Here is a 15081-nt window from a genome sequence, read left to right on the forward strand (position 1 = left end):
GGCAGTAGACTAGACATTACAGTACCATGGTCTGGAGGCAGTAGACTAGACATTACAGTACCATGGTCTGGAGGCAGTAGACTAGACATTACAGTACCATGGTCTGGAGGCAGTAGACTAGACATTACAGTACCATGGTCTGGAGGCAGTAGACTAGACATTACAGTACCATGGTCTGGAGGCAGTAGACTAGACATTACAGTACCATGGTCTGGAGGCAGTAGACTAGACATTACAGTACCATGGTCTGGAGGCAGTAGACTAGACATTACAGTACCATGGTCTGGAGGCAGTAGACTAGACATTACAGTACCATGGTCTGGAGGCAGTAGACTAGACATTACAGTACCATGGTCTGGAGGCAGTAGACTAGACATTACAGTACCATGGTCTGGAGGCAGTAGACTACACATTACAGTACCATGGTCTGGAGGCAGTAGACTAGACATTACAGTACCATGGTCTGGAGGCAGTAGTCTAGACATTACAGTACCATGGTCTGGAGGCAGTAGACTAGACATTACAGTACCATGGTCTGGAGGCAGTAGACTAGACATTACAGTACCATGGTCTGGAGGCAGTAGACTACACATTACAGTACCATGGTCTGGAGGCAGTAGACTAGACATTACAGTACCATGGTCTGGAGGCAGTAGACTAGACATTACAGTACCATGGTCTGGAGGCAGTAGACTACACATTACAGTACCATGGTCTGGAGGCAGTAGACTAGACATTACAGTACCATGGTCTGGAGGCAGTAGACTAGACATTACAGTACCATGGTCTGGAGGCAGTAGACTAGACATTACAGTACCATGGTCTGGAGGCAGTAGACTAGACATTACAGTACCATGGTCTGGAGGCAGTAGACTAGACATTACAGTACCATGGTCTGGAGGCAGTAGACTAGACATTACAGTACCATGGTCTGGAGGCAGTAGACTAGACATTACAGTACCATGGTCTGGAGGCAGTAGACTACACATTACAGTACCATGGTCTGGAGGCAGTAGTCTAGACATTACAGTACCGTGGTCTGGAGGCAGTAGACTAGACAATACAGTACCATGGTCTGGAGGCAGTAGACTAGACATTACAGTACCGTGGTCTGGAGGCAGTAGACTAGACATTACAGTACCATGGTCTGGAGGCAGTAGACTAGACATTACAGTACCATGGTCTGGAGGCAGTAGACTACACATTACAGTACCGTGGTCTGGAGGCAGTAGACTAGACATTACAGTACCATGGTCTGGAGGCAGTAGACTAGACATTACAGTACCATGGTCTGGAGGCAGTAGACTAGACATTACAGTACCATGGTCTGGAGGCAGTAGACTACACATTACAGTACCATGGTCTGGAGGCAGTAGACTAGACATTACAGTACCATGGTCTGGAGGCAGTAGACTACACATTACAGTACCATGGTCTGGAGGCAGTAGACTAGACATTACAGTACCATGGTCTGGAGGCAGTAGTCTAGACATTACAGTACCATGGTCTGGAGGCAGTAGACTAGACATTACAGTACCATGGTCTGGAGGCAGTAGACTAGACATTACAGTACCATGGTCTGGAGGCAGTAGACTACACATTACAGTACCATGGTCTGGAGGCAGTAGACTAGACATTACAGTACCATGGTCTGGAGGCAGTAGACTAGACATTACAGTACCATGGTCTGGAGGCAGTAGACTACACATTACAGTACCATGGTCTGGAGGCAGTAGACTAGACATTACAGTACCATGGTCTGGAGGCAGTAGACTAGACATTACAGTACCATGGTCTGGAGGCAGTAGACTAGACATTACAGTACCATGGTCTGGAGGCAGTAGACTACACATTACAGTACCATGGTCTGGAGGCAGTAGACTAGACATTACAGTACCATGGTCTGGAGGCAGTAGACTAGACATTACAGTACCGTGGTCTGGAGGCAGTAGACTAGACATTACAGTACCATGGTCTGGAGGCAGTAGACTAGACATTACAGTACCATGGTCTGGAGGCAGTAGACTAGACATTACAGTACCATGGTCTGGAGGCAGTAGACTAGACATTACAGTACCATGGTCTGGAGGCAGTAGACTAGACAATACAGTACCATGGTCTGGAGGCAGTAGACTAGACATTACAGTACCATGGTCTGGAGGCAGTAGACTAGACATTACAGTACCATGGTCTGGAGGCAGTAGACTACACTTAGAAAAAAGGATTCCAAAAGTGTTCTGCATCTGTCCCCATAGGAGAATGTTTTTTGGTTTCAGATAGAACTCTTTTATGTTCCATGTAGAACCCTTTCCACAGAGGCTTCTACCTGGAACCAAAATAGGTTCTTCAAAGGGTTATGTTATGGGACAACCAAAGAACCCTTTTTGGTTATAGATAGCACCTTTATTTTTAGGAGTGTAGTACCATGGCCTGGAGGCCGTAGAATAGGCATTACAGTATCAGACTCAGACACTGGTAGACAGTACACACAGCTTAGGGAAGACTTCCCTATCGACCTGATTCATAGCACATGTTTTGGTGCATGGGCACAGAGACAGATGGGTTTAGGCAGCTCTAGTTCTGCAGGCAGGGCCGGCTCTAGCCGCTTGGGGGCCATAAGCGAGATTTTAGTGGCCCCTCTCTGTATGACGGAGAGAAACATTCCAGTTTTAAAGTTAATTTCCTGCAATTCTACACATTTTGCCTTGGGGCGGAGAGATTTTTTTTGAAATGTTATAACACATTTTATGCAACTCTACTAATTTTGCCATGGGGCAGAGAGAAGAAATTGGCAGTTTTACAGCTAATTTCCTGCAATTCAACCCATTTTGCCATGGGGTGAAGAGAACATTTTAGCAGGTTTAAATGCCCAGAAGCGCAGAAATTCACTTTTTTTCAGCTGAAAGACAATGCCCATGATGTTGCACAACGATTTCAATCAATAAGTAATAAATTAAGACAAAGTATGATATATTTTGGGTTGAAGTAGTAACTTTGGATGTTTTCAGTACCAATGCTGTGTGTTTCTCCTGTGATAGGACGTGCTAATACTTTCCTGTCTACATTTCTTTTCAGGCCTGGGTTTTGTTTGAATGTTACCACCCACCAGCATGGCTAATCAGAAACACCTGCAAAGTTCTTCCTCTTCACGAGTTGCGATTGAGCTGAGCAATACAATAGACCATGTTTGGCTGAGCCAAACAGCTTTTCGCTGTAGTCTACACTTGGCTGCCTGAGCCATGGAGCAAATTAAAATAGGGTGTGCACACTTATGTTTTTGCAACTCCACTTTTTTACCAGCAAATTATCATAACCGATTGGATAATTTGTCAAGTTTTACTTATTTTTGAGCTAGTCTGTATTAAAAAAAATATATATGACCATTTTATAAATTGTAAAATTGCGTGTGACATGATTGCATTTTGGAACCCTGCTCCCCCCAATATTAATGGTTTTGACCACGTTCCACTGCTTTGATTGGTGCAGATTCCACAAACTTGTTTATCTATACAGAACAAAAATATAAACGCAACATGTAAAGTGTTGGTCCAATGTTTCATGAGCTGAAATAAAAGATCCCCGAAATGTTCCATATGCATGAAAAGCTTATTTCTCAAAAGAAATGGCACACATTTGTTTACATCCCTGTTAGTGAGCATTTCTCCTTTGCCAAGATAATCCATCCACCTGACAGGTGTGGCATATCAAGAAGCTGATTAAACAGCATGACTATTACACAGGTGCACCTTGTATGCAGTTTTATCACATAACACAATGCCATAGATGTCTCAAGTTTTGAGCGAGTGTATATTTGGCATACTGACTGCAGGAATGTCCACCAGAGTTGTTGCCAGAGAATTTAATGTTCATTTCTCTACCATAAGCCACCTCCAATGTCGTTTTAGAGAATTTGGCAGTACGTCCAACCGCCTCACAACCGTAGGCCACGTGTAAACAAGCCAGCCCAGGACCTCCACATCCGACTTCTTCACCTGCGGGATCATCTGAGACTAGCCACCCAGACAGCTGACGAAATTGTGGGTTTGCACAACTGAAGACTTTCTGCAGAAACTGTCAGAAACCATCTCAGGGAAGCTCATCTGCTTGCTTGTCGTATTCACCTGTCATGTCCTGGCCAGTATAAGTGGGAAATTGAGGCAGCCAAGGCAGAGAGGCGGAGGTACGAGGCCAAGTACGCGCTGAGGGAGAAGCACGAGAGGCACCCCCAAGATTTTTTTTGGGGGGGGCACACGGGTAGTTTGGCTAGGCGTAAGAAGAGCCGGAAGCCAGCTACCCGTGGTTATATGGAGGAGCGTATGAGGTGGAGAGCGCTATGTTTCGCTGAGGAGCGCACTATTTCACCCAAACGCACGCACAGTCCGGTGCACGTTATTCCAGCCCCTCGCAGGTGCCGTGCTAGAGCGGGCATCCAGCCTGGTAGGAGGATGCCTGCGCAGCGCATCTGGTCGCCGGTACGCCTCCGAGGACCAGGCTACCCAACTCCCGCTCTACGCACGGCTACCATCAGGCCCCTGCACAGCCCAGTCTGCCCTGTACGAGCACCCCGCTCGTACAGGGCTACTAGTTCCATCCAGCCAAGGCGGGTTGTGCAGGAGGTAAGATCTAGACCGACTGTGCGCCTCCATAGCCCTGGGTTTCCAGCTCCTGTCTCTCGTGCGGACCCGGAAGTGCGTCAACCCAGTCCGACTCGTCCTGTTCCCGCTCCCCGCACTAGCCTGGAGGTGCGTGTTCATAATCTGGTAAGCCCAGTACCAGCACCACGCACCAGGCTACAAGTGCGTCAACCCAGGCACGCCAGTCAACAGTCACCAGAGCTGCCCGCCAGTCAACAGTCACCAGAGCTGCCCGCCAGTCAACAGTCACCAGAGCTGCCCGCCAGTCAACAGTCACCAGAGCTGCCCGCCAGTCAACAGTCACCAGAGCTGCCCGCCAGTCAACAGTCACCAGAGCTGCCCGCCAGTCAACAGTCACCAGAGCTGCCCGCCAGTCAACAGTCGTCATCAGAGCTGCCCGCCAGTCAACAGTCGTCATCAGAGCTGCCCGCCAGTCAACAGTCGTCGTCAGAGCTGCCCGCCAGTCAACAGTCGTCAGAGCTGCCCGCCAGTCAACAGTCGTCAGAGCTGCCCGCCAGTCAACAGTCGCCGGAGTGGCCAGACTGCGCTGAACTGCCGGAGTGGCCAGACTGCGCTGAACTGCCGGAGTGGCCAGACTGCGCTGAACTGCCGGAGTGGCCAGACTGCCCTGAACTGCCGGAGTGGCCAGACTGCCCTGAACTGCCGGAGTGGCCAGACTGCGCTGAACTGCCGGAGTGGCCAGACTGCGCTGAACTGCCGGAGTGGCCAGACTGCCCTGAACTGCCGGAGTGGCCAGACTGCCCAGAACTGCCGGAGTGGCCAGACTGCCCAGACGGTCCCGAGTGGCCAGACTGCCCAGACTGTCCCGAGTTGCCAGACTGTCCCGAGTGGCCAGACTGCCCAGACTGTCCCGAGTGGCCAGACTGCCCAGACTGTCCCGAGTTGCCAGACTGTCCCGAGTTACCAGACTGCCCGGGCTGTCCCGAGTTGCCAGACTGCCCAGACTGTCCCGAGTTGCCAGACTGTCCCGAGTTGCCAGACTGCCCAGACTGTCCCGAGTTGCCAGACTGCCCAGACGGTCCCGAGCTGCCAGACTGCCCCGACAGCCTGGAACGGCCTGAGCCGGAGCCACCTCCAGAAATAGGTGGGTTGGGGAGGGGGGGTGTAGCACAGTGCCGTCGTTGACGGCAGCCACCCTCCCTTCCCTCCCTTTAGAAAAGGGGAATTTTTTTTGGTGTTGCTTGGGGTTATTTTTTTTGTTAAGGTGCTTCTGGGGTAGCACCTTTAAGGGGGGGTTACTGTCACGTCCTGGCCAGTATAAGGTTAATTGTTTTTGTAGTTTGGTCAGGACGTGGCAGAGGGTATTTGTTTTATGTGGTTCGGGGTGGTGTGTTTGTGTAAAAGGTGTTTGATTTAGTATTTCCGGGTTTTTGGTTGATGGTCTATGTGTTTGTATTCTATGGTTAGTCTAGTGTGTGTGTTTCTATGTTTGGTTAATTGGGGTTGGGACTCTCAGTTGAAGGCAGGTGTTGTCTATCTGCCTTTGATTGAGAGTCCCATATATTAGGGTGTGTTTGTGTGTGTGATTTGTGGGTGATTGTTCTGTGTTGAGCCTTGTGCCTTACCAGACTGTTTTTTGTCGATTGTTCGTTCTTTGTTATTTTGTATGTTCATTTTTGAAGATAATTAAAAATCAAGATGAGCATACACATACCTGCTGCGTTTTGGTCCTCCATTTCCAACGACAAGCGTGACATCACCAGGGTCTTGGATTGACTGCAGTTCGGCGTCATAACCGACTTCAGTGGGCAAATGCTCACCTTCGATGGCCACTGGCACGCTGGAGAAGTTTACTCTTCATGGATGAATCCCAGTTTCAACTATACCGGGCAGATGGCAGACTGTGTGGGCGAGCGGTTTGCTAATGTCAACATTGGGAACAGAGTGCCCCATGGTGGCAGTGGGGTTATGGTATTGGCAGGCATAAGCTACGGACAATGAACACAATTGTATGTTATCCTGAGGCCTGTTGTCGTGCCATTCATCCGCCACCATGACATGTTTCAACATGATAATGCACAGCCCCATGTTGCAAGGATCTGAACACAATTCCTGGAAGCTGAAAATGTCCCATTTCTTCCGTTGCCTGCATACCCACCAGACATGTCACCGATTGAGCATGTTTGGGATGCTCTGGCTCGACGTGTACGACAACGTGCTCCAGTTCCCGTCAATATCCAGCAACTTCGCACAGCCATTGAAGAGGAGTGGAACAACATTCCATAGGCTACAATCAACAGCCTGATCAACTCTATGTGAAGGAGATGTGTCGCGCTGAATGAGGCAAATAGTAACATTAGCTAGCTAGCTACACTGATGGATGTCAGTGCCCTGCTTGTTATTATTTCTCCACTCCATGTTGAAACCACCACAATGTTCCCACCCTCAATTGGTGAATATGTTTTATCAGCCTTCGTCATTCTTTGGAGGTGGAACCTAAACGAGAATTTCTGCTATTGGACAGGAATTATGTCGAAATAGTGGCGGCATTGCCCTCTATTGGGGACCTTTAAAGCTAAATTCCTATAACTTTACACATTCTGCCATGTCTTATGCCATGTTAATATGATATCTGAGTGAGAAGGACAAAAAAAAATCAATGGGGCCCCCCTGAAAGTCAGGGCCCCTGGGCACGGTCGGTATTCGGCCATGTTTGCTACAAGTTTAGATAGCTGGCTAGACTAACTACCAATCCAAAAATTGACATGGCTAATTGTCAGCTAATTGAGTGATTGACATAACAACAGGAAAACTACTAAATAGCACCTGCTGTATTTGACTATTTTTACTCTCAATAGACCTGTTATGTCACTTATGCCTGGAGCCGGCCCTGTCTGCAGGTCCAAAAAACACCAGAAGTGTGAAGTGGAGTCTGCGATCTGATATCACAGATAGGCTAAGTCGAACTTAGGCAGTAATAAAGCGTATAGATAGACTAGCAGCAAGGAAAAATAAACATCACAGGTGGGGGAATATTTACCTGAGAGTTGTGAAGTGAAATGTTTAAATTGTGTGTAATTTGAATGTTTCACATGACATGAATAGTGTCAGATGTGAGTCATGCCTCTACGTGTGTGTGTGTCTTTCCATCCACAGAGACGTGTCATGGAGTGCGCTGCCCTGGCTCTGCGTCGTGTGTCGTGGACCAGACCAACAATGCCTACTGTGTGACCTGTAATCACCAGTGTCCAGAGGTGAAGTCACCTGACCAGTACCTGTGTGGCAACGATGGCATTGTTTATGCCAGCGCCTGTCATCTGAGGAGAGCCACGTGCATCCTGGGAAGGTCCATCGGCGTGGCATACGAAGGGAAATGCATTGGTAAGTACTGGAGCATCAATATGGGGTGCTGTTTGTAAAGTTGATACATCACACTTAGATCAATGAAGATTTCAGTGTTTTGATGCGCCAAGACCTTTGTCAGAACATACCAGAGTAGTAGGCCTACAAAGCATCCAAAACATGTCTGTTCTGTCTGTTCTCATACACACAGACAGGACACAAGGTCTATCTCCATCACCAGAATCATGGTGTCTGTGTGAATCAGAAACAGATCAGCGCTAGCCTGGGTCTGTGTGGGAGTGGGATAATATTGTCTGATGCTTTCTGTGTGTGTGTCTCCTCTCTAGACGCCCGGTCGTGTGGCGACATCGTGTGTCGGGGAGCGAAAAGGTGTCTGTGGGATGAAGCGAGTGGCCGCGGACGCTGCTCTGTGTGTGACGAGCCATGTCCGGAGAGTCGCCCGGGTGAGAGTGTGTGCTCCAGCGACAACAACACCTACCCCAGCGAGTGTTCCATGAGGCAGGCCGCATGCGCTCAGCAGCGTCACCTGGAGGTCAAACACTCAGGATCCTGCAACTGTAAGTCTACGGTTGATGAGTGAAATGGCACCCTATTCCCTACATTGTGCACCACAGCGACGCACCCACTGAGAACATGAAAAAGTGTCTTAAACTCCAAAACACGCTTTTCCTCAGTCACTTTACCCAAAGTCATAATTGAGGGGTAAATCCTAACTCTCACTTAAGCCAAATTTTCACTTATGGGAGAATTGACATCGATGCATGACTAAGTGAACATTTAACTTAAGTGGAAGTTAGGATAAAATCCGGAGGAAAGATAATGTGTGTCCAACTACAACACATCCCTCACCCAATGTGATTAAAGTCACCTTATGTTAGTCCCCTTATACCAGATCATTGTTGAATACTCATTTCTGATTGGCTAGAAGGGCTTTCTAAAATGGGCATTAAAACCAGATAACTGGACAGTTGGAAAAGATATCGGGACACCTTGCAATCATGATGCAGTAAGCGCCTACACATGCAGACCATACTTGCTACAAAGTTACAGAAAGATAAACCAACAACCACACAAAGTGAAATTGGATACATTGTAAACGCAGGAAAAACTACCAGCTTTGATTTGTTTTTGCAGAGACTTATTTTTTGGGAGCATCTAATGACCTAGTGTGGTGAGTGATGAACATGAATTTCTGTGGTCCTTACTGTTACAGTCATGTCCCATTGCGCTTCGGTTGCCAGCTGTACGGTGTTTCCTCCAACTCATTGGTGTGGCTGTCTTCCGGATTAAACGAGTAGTGTGTCAAGAAGCAGTGCGGCTTGGCGGGGTCGTGTTTCGGAGGACGCATGGCTCTCTACCTTCCCCTCTCTCGAGTCCGTACAGGAGTTGCAGCGGTGGGACAAGACTGTAACTACCAATTGGAAATTACGAAATTGGGGAGAAAAAAGGGTAATAATAAAAAATGTAAATACAAATATAAAAAGATCCTCCCACATGTTTCTAGTTTGACCAGCTGTTTTCAACAACTGATATTTTTGAATTAGGTTGTCATATTGGCAGGTTTTCTAGCAACAAACTATTTAGCTAGCTTCTAGCCTAGTGTTTGATATGCAATGCAATCTCCTCGTAATAAACTATGTTGAGTGTCCTGACGAGAAGGCAAACTTTTATAGCTATGCCAGGCAAAATCAGGCACCGTCATTCATTTGGATGTATCCAAATTAATGTCAATAGGAAACAGCTTAAAACAAATGCAAATGCAGCTACTTTTCTGTTATTCTGACTGCAGAGGTTGTGACTGTTAGCCGTAGCTACTTGGCTAGCTAGCAAGCAAGGGATAAGAACGTAAAGAACAAGCAACTGGGTCGCATCCATATATATCAAACTAATCAAAGAAAAGATGAACAAGTATGAATTCGCTTATAAAATAAAAAGATCAACAATAACAAAAAAAATTACTACCGATAAATTTGTGCTTAAGTGTTGTTTTCTTTGAAAACTTTGGTAGTAAGCGGGATAAACGCCTCCGTTCTGTAGCCTACATTAACTTGGAACTCCAAGCCTACGTTACCTCTGTCCGTTATTTTCAAGGTAATGTAGGCTTCCAAGGTAATGTACAGAAAGTCGTCTTTTCATCCCTTACTTAGTGGCCTCTGTGTCAAAGCCACTTACACAGTATGATGAGGTAGTCTTGTCCACCAGCAATCTCACTCTCTCTCTGTCTGTCTGTCTCTGTCTGTCTCTGTCTGTCTCTGTCTGTCTCTGTCTCTCTCTGTCTGTCTCTGTCTGTCTCTGTCTGTCTCTCTCTCTGTCTCTCTGTCTCTCTCTCTCTCTCTCTCTGTCTCTCTCTCTCTCTCTCTCTCTCTCTCTCTCTGTCTGTCTCTGTCTCTCTCTCTGTCTGTCTCTGTCTCTCTCTCTGTCTGTCTCTGTCTCTCTCTCTCTGTGTCTGTCTGTCTCTCTCTCTCTCTCTCTCTCTCTCCTCTCAATGTAGTGGCAAACTTTATGACTGACCACTTCATAGTTGACCGCTATTCTGTTGTTCCCATGATGTTTGGTTCACTCATAACATAGATCATGTGTCTCTCAGCTTATCCTCCCTCTAATTACAACAATGCCTGTTTTTTCTCCTGTAAACAGTAATGTTGCTGTAATTAAATTATTTCAGCATGTGGATTATGAGGACTGGGTTTTGGATGGGTTACTTTTTGGATGGGGTTTGCTACATCTGCCTGTGGCTGTTTGTTTTGGAGATAAATACACTCCAACAGGGTGGTCCTTTGTAGAAATGTGTCCCGGACCCCTGTCTTGTGCATCAAATGAAGTTGTATTGTGTTATAAGGATGCGTATATGAGCCCTGTTCTGTTCTCTCTGTTTTCAGGTTTAAACCAGGTTTAAACCATCACCCCACTGCCCAGCCCAGCCACCCCTCTCAGCCTCCAGCCTCCCTCATAACCACAATCACTTTTCTTTATGTCCCATACTCTGGTCCATGGAAGAAGAGAAGCAGACTGTCAGTGAATCAAGTCAAGGAAAATAAGCTTAATGTTGCAGTGGGATTCTGTGCTGCTGTTAGGGTCAATGGGGCGGTGGTTAGAGCGTTGGAATAGTAGTTAGTTAGAGCGTTAGTAGTGGTTAGAGCGTTGGACTAGTAACTGAAAGGTTGCAAGATCGAATCCCCGAGCTGACAAGGTAAAAATCTGTCGTTCTGCCCCTGAACAAGGCAGTTAACCCACTGTTCCTAGGCCGTCATTGAAAATAAGAATTTGTTCTTAACTGACTTGCCTAGTAACATAAAATAAAAAATAAAATGATGCTTAATGTTGCAGTGAGATTCTGTGCTGTTGTTAGGGTCAATGATGCTTAATGTTGCAGTGAGATTTCATGCTGTTGTTAGGGTCAATGATGCTTAATGTTGCAGTGAGATTCTGTGCTGTTAGGGTCAATGATGCTTAATGTTGCAGTGAGATTCTGTGCTGTTGTTAGGGTCAATGATGCTTAATGTTGCAGTGAGATTCTGTGCTGTTGTTAGGGTCAATGATGCTTAATGTTGCAGTGAGATTCTGTGCTGTTGTTAGGGTCAATGATGCTTAATGTTGCAGTGAGATTCTGTGCTGTTGTTAGGGTCAATGATGCTTAATGTTGCAGTGAGATTCTGTGCTGTTGTTAGGGTCAATGATGCTTAATGTTGCAGTGAGATTCTGTGCTGTTGTTAGGGTCAATGATGCTTAATGTTGCAGTGAGATTCTGTGCTGTTGTTAGGGTCAATGATGCTTAATGTTGCAGTGAGATTCTGTGCTGTTAGGGTCAATGGCGCTTAATGTTGCAGTGAGATTCTGTGCTGTTGTTAGGGTCAATGGCGCTTAATGTTGCAGTGAGATTCTGTGCTGTTGTTAGGGTCAATGATGCTTAATGTTGCAGTGAGATTTCATGCAGTTGTTAGGGTCAAAGATGCAACTGCTAGTAGACAATTTGTTCTTCCATATATCCGTCATCAGACAGGGAAGCTTGAGGAAGAGGGGAAGGAAGAAGAGGAGAAAGAAGAGCAGGAATACTATGATTTTCTTAATCAATATGTTCTCGAACACAGCCCGGATGATAAAAACTCATAATAGCTGAATAGTGTTTCAGTTCAGCCACAGAATACTGTTCATATTGTATATAAAGTGTATGCTTATTTATTGTCCATGGAAGAGAAGAGAAATAAGCCAGGGTTCCCCAAACTCGGTCCTCGGGACCCCAAGGGGTGCATGTTTTGGTTTTTGCCCTAGCACTACACAGCTGATTCAAATAATCAACTAATCATCAAGCTTTGATCATTTGAATTCACTGTGTAGTGTTAGGGCAAAAACCAAAACATGCAGCCCTTTGGGTCCTCAGGACCGAGTTTGGGGAACCCTGGCTGAACTAAGCAATCGTATATTTGAAATCTTGTAGGTGTTTACTTGTATGTATTTATATATTTTGTTTATTATTTATACATTAACAGTGTCCGTCTGTCTTACTGTATACCTAATGTCTCTTGCATTTTATCCAAAGAGAAAATGTATTATTTATTTGAGGTGCAATACTACCCACATTGATGTTCTTGTTCTGTAAACTCCTGCAATGCATTCTCTATCTGAGCTGTACACATCTGCTTATTGTGGGCAAGATTTGGATTTACCCCGTCTTCCTACATTGTGAAATGTTGTCTAGCGTGTTTAGTGTGTTCCAGTTTATTTTATGGAGAACTTGTTGCTCACCGATGTATATACCCTAGTGAGAGAAAGACTGGTTTTGTTGACTCAAAGCTGACCTAAATGGCTTTGTCTAGTTTTTTGTTGAACGAAAGTTAGCCGTCCTAGTCCCACTACAGTGCATAGCGATACTTTTAACGAGTCATTATGGTCTCTCTCCCGTCAGAAAATGACTAGCTTTGTTTATTAAGGGGAGCAGGATGGATGCCACTAAAACAATGTACAGTTGAAGTCAGAAGTTTACATACACTTAGGTTGGAGTCATTAAAACTCGTTATTCAACCACTCCACAAATTTCTTGTTAACAAACTATAGTTTTGGCAAGTCGGTTAGAACATCTACTTTGTGCACGACACAAGTAATTTTTCCAACAATTGTTGACAAACGAATTATTTCACTTATAATTCACTGTATCACAATTCCAGTGGGTCAGAAGTTTACATACACTAAGTTGACTGTGTCTTTAAACAGCTTGGAAAATTCCAGAAAATGATGTCATGGCTTGAAGCTTCTGATAGGCTAATTGACATCATTTGAGTCAATTGGAGGTGTACCTGTGGATATATTTCAAGGCCTTGCTTCAAACTCAGTGCCTCTTTGCTTGACATCATGGGAAAATCTAAAGAAATCATTCAAGACCTCAGAAAAAAAATTGCAGACCTCCACAAGTCTGGTTCATCCTTGGGAGCAATTTCCAAATGCCTGAAGGTACCACGTTCAGCTGTACAGACAATAGTACGCAAGTATAAACACCATGGGACCATGCAGCCGTCATACCGCTCAGGAAGGAGACTCGTTCTGTCTCCTAGAGATGAATGTACTTTGGTGCGAAAAGTGCAAATCAATCCCAGAACAACAGCAAAGGACCTTGTTAAGATGCTGGAGGAAACAGGTACAAAAGTATATATATCCACAGTAAAACGAGTCCTATATTGACATAACCTGAAAGGCCGCTCAGCAAGGAAGAAGCCACTGCTCCAAAACCGCCATTAAAAATCCAGACTACGGTTTGCAACTGCACATGGGGACAAAGATTGTTCTTTTTGGAGAAAGGTCCTCTGGTCTGATTAAACAAAAATATAACTGTTTGGCCATAATGACCATTGTTATGTTTGGAGGAATAAGGGGGATGCTTGCAAGCCGAAGAACACCATCCCAACTGTGAAGCACGGGGTGGCAGCATCATGTTGTGGGGGTGCTTTGCTGCAGGAAGTACTGGTGCACTTCACAAAATAGATGGCGTCATGAGGAAGGAAAATGATGTGGATATATTGAAGCAACAACTCAAGACATCAGTCAGGAAGTTAATGCTTGGTTGCAAATGGGTCTTCCAAATGGACAATGACCCCAAGCATACTTTCAAAGTTGTGGCAAAATGGCTTATGGAAAACAAAGTCAAGGTATTGGAGTGGCCATCACAAAGCCCTGACCTCAGTCCTATAGAACATTTGTAAGCAGAACTGAAAAAGCGTGTGTGAGCAAGGAGGCCTACAAACCTGACTCAGTTACACCAGCTCTGTCAGGAGGAATGGGCCAAAATTCACCCAACTTATTGTGGGAAGCTTGTGGAAGGCTACCTGAAACGTTTGACCCAAGTTAAACAATTTAAAGGCATTGATACCAAATACTAATTGAGTGTATGTAAACTTCTGACCAACTGGGAATGTGATGAAAGAAATAAAAGCTGAAATAAATCATTCACTCTACTATTATTCTGACATTTCACATTCTTAAAATAAAGTGGTGATCCTAACTGATCTAAGACAGGGAATTTGTACTAGAATTAAATGTCAGGAATTGTGAAAAACTGAGTTTAAAATGTATTTGGCTAAGGTGTATGTAAAATTCTGACTTCAACTGTATTATGTTTTATAGAACGCCTAAGTAGGAATAATTAGGTTTTTCATTTTTTACCTTGACAATGTTGTTTTTCATATTTCATAATGTGCCAACTAATACTCTTGTAGACTTTTATGTGCCAATGTATTTCAGTGCGGTCAATCACGTAATTGATATCACTCCCTCTGTAAATGCAGTGTACCACATAATGTTCATTACATACAATATATCAAACTTAAGCATGTTGTTTTTCCTCACACGATCGAGGAATATTCAAAGAAATCTGCAGCTGCTGTGAATATATTAGCTGTTTTGTCCTAAACAGAAATGTGTTATAAGTCAACAGCTGTTGCATTTACAGCGGTGATACATTTCCATGAATTACCCCCTTGGTCTATTTTGTTATGTTGAATAGAGATTCAGTCATAAATATATAGTTTTGTATTTTTTATGTGAATGTTAAATGTACATAATAGCTATGATATTATGATGATATTTATACAGGGCAGGAGAGTAAATAATAAAAATAGGCTTTTTTTCCCTCAAA

At 45.0% G+C, this 15081-nt stretch overlaps 1 protein-coding gene across 2 annotated transcripts in view; it reads left to right on the top strand.

Moving 5' to 3' along the window:
* fstb (follistatin b) overlaps positions 1-15081 on the top strand; it is an 18696-nt gene extending 3615 nt beyond the window's left edge. The window contains exons 4-6 of one of the 2 annotated variants that reach the window (XM_014138707.3): positions 7752-7976; positions 8285-8526; positions 11955-15081. In XM_014138707.3, coding sequence (XP_013994182.1) covers positions 7752-7976; positions 8285-8526; positions 11955-12068 — 581 coding nt within the window. In that variant the 3' untranslated portion in view covers positions 12069-15081. Of the gene's footprint in view, positions 1-7751; positions 7977-8284; positions 8527-10837; positions 11859-11954 lie in introns of those variants that run through there. The other variant, XM_014138706.3, reaches the window with a different exon arrangement.

Source organism: Salmo salar, chromosome 13, assembly GCF_965601325.2.
Source record: "Salmo salar chromosome 13, fSalSal1, whole genome shotgun sequence".
NCBI classification, from domain to species: Eukaryota; Metazoa; Chordata; class Actinopteri; order Salmoniformes; family Salmonidae; genus Salmo; species Salmo salar.